At 51.8% G+C, this 10,688-nt stretch overlaps 1 protein-coding gene across 1 annotated transcript in view; it reads left to right on the top strand.

Annotated features, from left to right (window-relative positions):
- LOC138369317 (uncharacterized) overlaps nt 1-8,602 on the top strand; it is a 16,051-nt gene extending 7,449 nt beyond the window's left edge. The window contains exon 2 of the mRNA XM_069332543.1: nt 6,591-8,602. Within this exon, the coding sequence (XP_069188644.1) occupies nt 6,591-8,602 (2,012 nt within the window). The remainder of the gene's footprint in view (nt 1-6,590) is intronic.
- The last annotated feature ends 2,086 nt before the right edge of the window (nt 8,603-10,688 follow it).

Here is a 10,688-nt window from a genome sequence, read left to right as displayed (position 1 = left end):
CTACAAAACCCTACATTGTACACCGCAAAGCCCGGGGACAAGCAGCCACGGCTCGCTATCAAGATGTCTTCAGGAGTCTCCGGCAGGCAGGCAGGCAGGCGGTGCAGGGGCTCCCCGGATACAGCAAAAACTGAACCTTGACGATGAATATAGGAGGGAATGTGGGCGGGCGAGGTGTAAGGCGAGGCGAGAATGATAGGAGTGTGAAAAATGCTAAGTTGCTGAATTAATGGTGGGAAGGACGGGGTGGGGGTGGAGTGGTGCGGTGGTGCAGAATGTTGAGGGGGGAATGGAGGGGAGGGGGGAGGGGAGCCCCTCCCCAGGGGGAAGGGGTTAGTGATTCGTAGAGGGGGGGGGGGAGGAAAGTAGATTGGGGGGAGGGGGGTTGTGGGTAGTAGCCAGATCCCAAGATGGTTAGGGAGGTGGGGTGAGGATGTGTGTGTGCTCACCTAGTGTTCACCTAGTAAAGCGTGCAGGACGGTGTGTTTACTAGTTGTGTTTTTACGGGGGTTGAGCTTTGCTCTTTCGGCCCGCCTCTCAACTGTCAATCAACTGTTTACTAACTACTTTTTTTTTTCCCACACCACACACACACACACACACACCTCAGGAAGCAGCCCGTGACAGCTGACTAACTCCCAGGTACCTATTTACTGCTAGGTAACAGGGGCATTCAGGGTGAAAGAAACTTTGCCCATTTGTTTCTGCCTCGTGCGGGAATCGAACCCGCGCCACAGAATTACGAATCCTGCGCGCTATTCACCAGGCTACGAGGCCCCCTAGTGTGTGTGTGTGTGTGTGTGTGTGTGTGTGTGTGTGTGTGTGTGAGTGAGTGAGTGAGTGAGTGAGTGAGTGTGTGTGTGTGTGTGTGTGTGTGTGTGTGTGTGTGTGTGAGTGAGTGTGTGTGTGTGTGTGTGTGTGTGTGTGTGTGTGTGTGTGAGTGAGTGAGTGTGTGTGTGTGTGTGTGTGTGTGTGTGTGTGTGTGTGTGTGTGTGTGTGTGTGTGTGTGTACTCACCTAGTTGTGCTTGCGAGGGTTGAGCTCTGGCTCTTTGGTCCCGCCTCTCAACTGTCAATCAACCGGTGTGTGCGTGTGTGTGCGTGCGTGATTAGAGGGGGGGGGGGTATATTCATTGTTTGAAGTGCTGATGGGGAGGAAATTGGGGAGGGGGGGGGGAGGAAAAACGACTATGACGGTGATAGTGGGGAGGTAGGGAGAGAGGAGGAGATGGTTCTAGAAGGTCCGGGAGTTAGGGGGTGTTGGGAATGGGCTTCACATTGTGAGGTGGAGGAGTTTCAGTGATGTAGGGGGGGGGGGGGGGAATGGTGGTGAAGATGTTGAGGGGTCATATTAGCAGTGAAGTGATGATGGTGACGCTAGTGGCTTAGACACTGTTGACGCTGAAGGCGACATTATTCGTGTTGATGGTGAGATTACTGACGTTAATGGTGACATTATTGGTGTTAATAGTGACATCATTGGTGCTCAAGGTGATATTACTGGGATTGATGGTGACATTATTGGCATCAATGGGGACATTAACGGTAGTGGTGACAGGGTGAAGATAGAGACATGATGGTGACACTGTACACACAACAAAAACAACAAAGACACATGGCATGATGAGGGTGTTAGACCGAAAGGACCCACAGACACATGCCTCTCTCGCTCAACCATACAAGGACGCCATAGCGACTTAGAGGGGAAGGGGGAGGGGGAGATAGAGGAGGGGGTGAGGTGGTAGGGTTGGGGAAGGGGGGAGATGGGATCAAATTTCCGTACAAGAGTGCCGAAGGCGGAGGGCGAGGCGGAGGAGCAATGGAAAGGGGAGAGGTTGATAAAGGGAGGAGAGAGACAGTACTGACGGGAATAGAGGAGATTCACCCCCTACCCCTCTTCCTTCTCCCTTTTCTCTGCAGCATCCTCCACCCTCTTTTACTCTCCCATCTTTCTCCTCCTCCCCCCCTCCCCCCAACTCTCACCTTCCAGTCCACCATAACTTACCCATCGTCTCTCCAGCTCCACATCGCCCACTGAAAATATAAGGTAAGGATGAAGGAAAGGGCAGAGAATGAAGGAGAAAGAATGGGTAGGGAGGGGAGTGGGGAAGACATCATGATAAGCACGTAGAGAAGATAGGAAGCAAGGAGAGCAGAAGAGTGGTCGAGAAACCCTTCACTAACGCCCCAGAATGACCCCCCAAGATTGTTCCAGCATGTGGACCAAATCACCTTGCGAGCAGCTCTGAGGTCTCTTGAGTCACAGGGGAAAACCCTCACGCAACTCAAAATATCTCCTCAGCGCAGAAATTTCAAAGCAGTTTCACTAAACTGGAAAAAAATTCCTTTAGATTCTTGACTAAATGGAATTATAGCCCTTTGAATATCGCTTATATGAGCCCGACTCTCCATGAGTACCCCAAGAATAGATGTGTCCTCATATGAATATCCCTTGTCGCTACGCCACTATAAATACCCTCTGATCGCTACGCCGACTCGTAGTGATCAGGGGCTACGAGGTGGCGATCAGAAGATGCATAGTCAGACGATGGCGATCAGACACTTGGGGGTGGTGATCAAGGGCTGCGAAGTGGTAATCAGGGGCTCCAGGGGGGGTAATCAGGGGCTCCAGGGGGGGTAATCAGGGGCTCCAGGGGGGATAATCAGGGGCTCCAGGGGGGGGGGGGGGGTAATCAGGGGCTCCAGGGGTAGTGATCAGAAAATACCGTTCAACAACAGCAGATATGTGACCTTCAGAAACATGTTTTTCCCGGTAGAGAAATTATCGCCATATTATACATATTATATATATATATATATATATATATATATATATATATATATATATATATATATATATATATATATATATATATATATATATATGTCGTACCTAATAGCCAGAACGCACTTCTCAGCCTACTATTCAAGGCCCGATTTGCCTAATAAGCCAAGTTTTCATGAATTAATGTTTTTTCGTCTACCTAACCTACCTAACCTAACCTAACCTAGCTTTTTTTGGCTACCTAACCTAACCTTACCTATAAATATAGGTTAGGTTAGGTTAGGTAGGGTTGGTTAGGTTCGGTCATATATCTACGTTAATTTTAACTCCAATAAAAAAATTGACCTCATACATAGAGAAAAGGGGTTGCTTTATCATTTCATAAGAAAAAAATTATAGTAAATATATTAATTCTGGAAAACTTGGCTTATTAGGCAAATCGGGCCTTGAATAGTAGGCTGAGAAGTGAGTTCTGGCTACTAGGTACGACATATATATATATATATATATATATATAGCAACAGATGGCAACAGATTTAAAACTCCCGAATAATATTATAAAAAAATATCTTGGAGACCTATAACCTATAAAATAATAATAATAATAATAAATAACACCATTCCAAAGCAAGAACAATAAAAATAACGAACAGGAGATTAGAACATAACAGAGAGCAGACTGAATAAATATCTGACTGGTTTAGAACACAAAAATCCTTTTCATACATGACTGCAGTTTGTTAAAGTTAGTCAGAAGTTCCCCATTCCAGATATCCTTCTTATAATGGTATCCAAGCAGAGTGTATATCGCCTCTGCGCCTGTTTTAAAGTTTACCTATAAAGTGTGTCGGGTTGGCTGCAGGTCCACCGGGCTTCATTCACACAATAATCGTCCCCCCCTTTACCGGTAAATGGAGACATCTTGCCCATTAACTCTACAACATTACCGGAACGTCTCGCTAAAAAGCCTTTCAGAAAACTTTTGCGCCCTTCCTTCACTTGGGCCATTTTTCTCAGGCTCCATTTGGGCTCCTTCTCACTCCCCTCACCAACCCCTCCCCCCCTTTCTTCGCCTCCGCCCCTCCCCATCATCTTGTTCTCCCCAGCCTTCTTCCTCTCCTCTAGACTAAATGCTCGGTTGGCATATCTTTTCTAGTTTGTTTTTCTCCCCCTGTTCCCTGCTTCCCTCTAGTCCCCTATACGAGTCTCTTTTTGTAATCGATTCTACCTAGCTCACTACTCCTAAGGGAAGGTAATGGTAAGGAATTGGGAAGGAATGGGGAAATGGATTGACAGAGCAAAGGAGAAAGTGGGAGGGGTGAAGTACTCTTTCTTTTGCCTTACCACCTGTATGGACCTTGAAGACCTAACCATGGCTAAGACCTACTCTGTATTCACCTCAACGACCCTTCCTTTCGTCCCGTGAAGGGCTCCCAGAAAATTCCATTTATCCTCTTACTTTTTTCACTGAAAGCATTACTTTTAGCTATAACTTTGGGAAACTAGGTTTAGCGTGTCCCTCCTCCTCTGGGGCAGACTCAATGCCAGACGTGAAGTTCACCTGGAAATGTTGGATTGGGTTCATAAACTCGTTTGATAGATATCACATGATATCTTGTTTCTGTTGCTTGTACTTCGCGTCATTCATAAGTGTTCAGAATTCATTTTGGCCTCCGAGGATAACTCGAAGTCTTTTTTTTTTTTTTTTTTTTTTTTTTTTACTGTTCAGCTTTACTCTGTCTTGACCCATCAATTTCTGTCTGTCTGTCGTTCTCTCTCTTTCTCTCAAGCTCGTCCTTTCTCCAAGGCTCGGGAGGAGATAAATTAACGTGACTTTATTAGAAAACAAACGTCAAGGTGACCGAATATCGTTACCAATATTTCTTGCGCTCTGACGGTTATATTGAGGCAGCGTCCATTTTCTCCGGACGACCTTCCCGAAGGCTCGTCGTTCAAGTCAACACACACACAGCAGGAAATTTATCGAAGCTCAAGACGCCCTCTTGAGCAGCCCGGCAGCCTCTGCCTTCCTTCAAGCTGGGCCTTCGACTGCAATTCATTTGAACGCCTTAAGGAGTTTTTACATAAAACTTTATTAAATTTGTCTTCAAAATTTGGGGCATTATTTCTTTTCTCATACATGGTGCTGTAACACATGTTTATGTTTATGTCCCACACCGTGTTTGAGGTATTCGGTCGTCTCTCGTCTTGGGGAGGGAGGGGGGGGGGGGGGGGTAGGTTCTTCTAGACCCATTTTCTTTGGATGGTTACATACTGAAGCGGTACTCTAGGACTGGTCTGCTCTATACTCCCCCGGATACGTTCAGTTTCCTTCTCTGTATTCTAGAGTCACGCCCCCATAGGACAAGGAGGGGGTGATGCTGGGGGGTTGGTGGCCTTGTCCCTGAGGACTAGGAGGTTGTGGGTGTCTGGCCCCTGAGGGATAGAAGGGTGGGAGTGTGTCTTGCAAGCGAGGCCTAGGAGGTTGGGGATATCTCACCCCTAAGGTCTGGGAGTTAGACTAGGGAAAAACAGTTCCCGTCTTGGGGTTGCTCTTGGATTGTTGTGGACTTGCACACCACTCCCACACCAAGACATCCATCCCCCCTCCCCCATCTCTTCCCCCGCCAAGACGACCTTCAATGGTCACTTCCTCCACCCTCCCCCCCCCCACCCCGCCAAAAAGCCGTCCCCTCGTCATCCCTCCGCCAAATGTCCCCTACACTCATCCTAAAACCACACCTTTCATACGTTCTCCTCAAATCATAGTCTTTAGTCTTTCCTCTTCCTCAAGTTCTCATTACCTTATTCCGTCTCACACATGAAATAAAGACTCTTACCCCTCCCGTCATCCTGGATAATTTACTCTTACCCATTTCGTTATCCTGGAATATCAACATTATTCATATCCTTCTCTGGAATAGTGGATTTTTCACCCGTTTTAATCTGAATTTATGCATATTGTTACTTAGCTTATCCTGGGATAATAGTTATTACCGTTTTCCCTTCTCGAATTCTTCCTCGGCCACCCTCTTTCTTGCCTTCATATCCTGACTTATTCCCCACACTGTTAACACGATATATTGGGTCTAGTCCATCTCTAAACCCATGTTTAATTTCATGTCTTCTTTACGCAAAAACTGGCTCTAATTCCTTTCTTTATCTGCAACATTGATTATAACCCCATTCATCTGGAACCGTTGTTATATCTTGTTTCTTCTCGGGAAAAAGTTGTGGATCTCCCTGTCTTCTAGAATTCGGCTCCAGTCCGTTTCGTTTTTTTTTTTTGGAAGCGGCTCTAAGTCTCTTTATTCTCATAGAGCATTACTATGGCCCCTTTTTATCTCTTATAAACATGGTTTTATTTTATTTTTTTTCTAAGCACCATGACACTCGGCCAATTTGTTTCTACTTGCATTCTTGGATCTACGCTTCGTACTCGATTCTTTTCCCCCCTGGAATCTTAGTTCGGCTACCTCTACCACTTCTTCCTTTTCCTTCCCGTTTATCTCTATTGGAACTCCCTCTCTCTTCCCTCTATCTCTCATCACCGCTCCCATCTTATCCTGGAATTTTTCCCTCCTCCATCTTTAAATCCGGAACTCTCCAACGTATCCTGGAATCCCTCTTTCCTGCCCTCTCTCACTATCCTGGAAGCCCTTCCCCCTGTCCCTCTGTGAGCCCCCTTCCTCCTGTCCCTCTCCTGTGAGCCCCCTTCCTCCTGCCCCTCTCCTGTGAGCCCTCCCTCCTCTCCTGGAAGCCCTCCGCCATACTTGAAAGCCCTCGACGCTCCCCTTCTCCTTCAAGGCTTCGCCCCTCCCCTCCTTCTGGAAGCCTTCGCTTTTCACTGTCTCCTGCAGGCCCTCGCCCCCTCCTGGAGGCCCTCGCCCTCTCCTGGAGGACCTTGCCCCTTTTTGAAGGCCTTCTACGCCTCCTGGAGGCCTTCTACCCCTCCTGGAGGACCTCGCTCCCTCCTGGAGGCCTTCTACGCCTCCTGGAGGCCCTCGCCCCCTCCTGGAGGCCCTCGCCCCCTCCTGGAGGTCCTCGCCCCCTCCTGGAGGTCCTCGCCCCCTCCTGGAGGCCCTCGCCCCCTCCTGGAGGTCCTCGCCCCCTCCTGGAGGTCCTCGCCCCCTCCTGGAGGCCCTCGCCCCCTCCTGGAGGCCCTCGCCCCCTCCTGGAGGCCCTCTCCCCCTCCTGGAGGCCCTCTCCCCCTCCTGGAGGCCCTCGCCCCCTCCTGGAGGCCCTCGCCCCCTCCTGGAGGTCCTCGCCCCCTCCTGGAGACCCTCTCCCCCCTCCTGGAGGCCCTCTCCCCCTCCTGGAGGCCCTCGCCCCCTCCTGGAGGCCCTCGCCCCCTCCTGGAGGCCCTCGCCCCCTCCTGGAGGACCTCGCCCCCCTCCTGGAGGACCTCTCCCCCTCCTGGAGGACCTCTCCCCCTCCTGGAGGACCTCTCCCCCTCCTGGAGGCCCTCGCCCCCTCCTGGAGGCCCTCGCCCCCTCCTGGAGACCCTCGCCCCCCTCCTGGAGGCCCTAGCCTCCCTCCTGGAGGCCCTAGCCCCCCTCCTGGAAGCCCTAGCCCCCCTCCTGGAAGCCCTCGCCCCCTCCTGGAGGCCCTCGCCCCCTCCTGGAGGCCCTCGCCCCCTCCTGGAGACCCTCGCCCCCCTCCTGGAGGCCCTCGCCCCCTCCTGGAGGTCCTCGCCCCCTCCTGGAGGTCCTCGCCCCCTCCTGGAGGCCCTCGCCCCCTCCTGGAGGTCCTCGCCCCCTCCTGGAGGCCCTCGCCCCCTCCTGGAGGCCCTCGCCCCCTCCTGGAGGCCCTCGCCCCCTCCTGGAGGCCCTCTCCCCCTCCTGGAGGCCCTCGCCCCCTCCTGGAGGCCCTCGCCCCCTCCTGGAGGCCCTCGCCCCCTCCTGGAGACCCTCGCCCCCCTCCTGGAGGTCCTCGCCCCCTCCTGGAGACCCTCGCCCCCCTCCTGGAGGCCCTCTCCCCCTCCTGGAGGCCCTCGCCCCCTCCTGGAGGCCCTCGCCCCCTCCTGGAGGCCCTCGCCCCCTCCTGGAGGACCTCGCCCCCTCCTGGAGGACCTCTCCCCCTCCTGGAGGACCTCTCCCCCTCCTGGAGGCCCTCGCCCCCTCCTGGAGGACCTCGCCCCCCTCCTGGAGGACCTCTCCCCCTCCTGGAGGACCTCTCCCCCTCCTGGAGGACCTCTCCCCCTCCTGGAGGACCTCGCCCCCTCCTGGAGGCCCTCGCCTCCTCCTGGAGACCCTCGCCCCCCTCCTGGAGGTCCTCGCCCCCTCCTGGAGGCCCTCGCCCCCTCCTGGAGGCCCTCGCCCCCTCCTGGAGGCCCTCGCCCCCTCCTGGAGGCCCTCGCCCCCTCCTGGAGGCTCTCGCCCCTTCCTGGAGACCCTCGCCCCCTTCCTGGAGGTCCTCGCCCCCTCCTGGAGGCCCTCGCCCCCTCCTGGAGGCCCTCGCCCCCTCCTGGAGGTCCTCGCCCCCTCCTGGAGGTCCTCGCCCCCTCCTGGAGGCCCTCGCCCCCCTCCTGGAAGCCCTCGCCCCCTCCTGGAGGCCCTCGCCCCCTCCTGGAGGCCCTCGCCCCCTCCTGGAGGCCCTCTCCCCCTCCTGGAGGCCCTCGCCCCCTCCTGGAGGCCCTCGCCCCCTCCTGGAGGTCCTCGCCCCCTCCTGGAGGTCCTCGCCCCCTTCTGGAGGCCCTCGCCCTCTCCTGGAGGACCTCTCCCCCTCCTGGAGGACCTCTCCCCCTCCTGGAGGACCTCTCCCCCTCCTGGAGGCCCTCGCCCCCTCCTGGAGGACCTCGCCCTCCCGCTGGCAGATAAATTGAGGCGACTTTATTAGCCCGAGGAGCGAGGAGGTGGTCCACACGGTCTGTGTTTATTAACTCTGTCTAGAGACTCCGTCCGTCTTTCACCTCCGTTTGTCTGTCTCACCTCTGTCACACTTCTCTCCATGCGTCTGTGTTTACTAGTTGTGTTTTTACGGGGGTTGAGCTTTGCTCTTTCGGCCCGCCTCTCAACTCTCAATCAACTGTTTACTAACTACTTTTTTTTTTTTTTTTTTCCCACACCACCCACACACACACACACCCCAGGAAGCAGCCCGTGACAGCTGACTAACTCCCAGGTACCTATTTACTGCTAGGTAACAGGGGCACTCAGGGTGAAAGAAACTTTGCCCATTTGTTTCTGCCTCGTGCGGGAATCGAACCCGCGCCACAGAATTACGAGTCCTGCGCGCTATCCACCAGGCTACGAGGCCCCTGTCTGTCCCACTCTCACTGTGCCCTCTCTGTCTATTCTTCATCTCTTACCCTTAAAGTTCTGAGGCTTAATTCGTACCTACTTCATCATTTCAATGTTTCCACATAACTGTTGAGCCCTGTGTCATTATCCTTCATTTTGAGGCTTTTTAGTTTGCGATCATTTTCAACTCTTTTTTTTTCAATCATTTACCGATTTACATTTAAATTTATTACTATTTTCAATCATTTACTACTCGACTCGGTCACCTGCTGATTCACCAGTCACTACAAAGCCCCTTATTGGTCGTCTCTTTTCGGTCATTATTGCCCTTTATCAGTCTTGCTTATTTGCTTCTCTTGATATCCTTCCCCTCCTCCATTTTCCAATTCTTGGCTCAGTCTCCTTTAAATCGCTAAATAGCTTAGTTCAGTCATCATGATCTCCGTCATTTTGATTCCGTCATTATGATTCCGTCATTATGATCTCCGTCATTATGATCTCCGTCATTATGATCTCCGTCATTATGATCTCCGTCATTATGATCTCCGTCATTATGATCTCCGTCATTATGATCTCCGTCATTACGATCTCCGTCATTATGATCTCCGTCATTATGATCTCCGTCATTATGATCTCCGTCATTATGATCTCCGTCATTATGATCTCCGTCATTATGATCTCCGTCATTATGATCTCCGTCATTATGATCTCCGTCATTAGGATTTCCTCTGGCCTTTTGGTACAATAATTTTATATTTTGTATTCAAATATCGATGGAAAAATTTGTTAAGAACTTGACTAGTGTTGATCGTGTTATTTTGTGTTTGAGTCACGCTTTCGGGTTTTCCATCAGAGCAACACATATAGAGGGTCCAACAGAGGCAACCTAAACCGGATACAGTCTGCCCCCAGACAGCAACAAACCGTATACAGGATGCTTGCCTGTAAGATAAAACAAATATAGAACAGTTTATAATATAGAGGAATACACACAAACTCATTGTGTGTTGAGAGGCGAAAGGGACAGACAGACAGACAGACATACTGACAGCCACAAATAAAGACAGAACACAGACAGAGGTTTGACCTTGACCCCCTGCAGCCTCTCTTTCACCTCCTCCAGACACTTTCAAGCACTCGTCCCGGCCGGCACAAATTGCTTAAAGATTTGCTAATCTCCTCCAGACGCCCGGTGGCTGCATCACTGGGTGGGGGGGATTGGGGAGGAGTGAGGGGAGAATTAGTAGGGTGTGGGGAGGAGGCAGGGAGAACCGGGTTGGGGGAGGAGAAGGAGTTCTTGGTATAGAGGAGAAGAGAGACGGTGAATGAAAAGAAGGGAAGGTTCTCCTTATAGCTCTTTCATTTCGAAGGTTGGGAGTCTTGCTTGCTTGTGTGGGGTACATTCATCGTTGTTGTTGTTGTTGTTTAAGATTCGCTACTTGGAACAAAAAGTTCCAAGTAGCACGGGCTATGGTGAGCCCGTTGTGGACTTACCTGGCACAGGAGCCGGGCTGTAACTTGCACGTAAATTCATCGTCTGGCCGAAATTAAAAAGGAAGAGGGGGAGAAGGATAGGTGATGGGAGAGGGATAGGTGAGGTGAAAGGGATAGGAGGGAATTATCAAGGGAAAGCGCCAAGCCATTACGACTATACGATGAATGA

Source organism: Procambarus clarkii, chromosome 28 (assembly GCF_040958095.1).
Source record: "Procambarus clarkii isolate CNS0578487 chromosome 28, FALCON_Pclarkii_2.0, whole genome shotgun sequence".
Taxonomy (NCBI): domain Eukaryota; kingdom Metazoa; phylum Arthropoda; class Malacostraca; order Decapoda; family Cambaridae; genus Procambarus; species Procambarus clarkii.
This window is presented reverse-complemented; position numbering and strand designations above follow the sequence as displayed.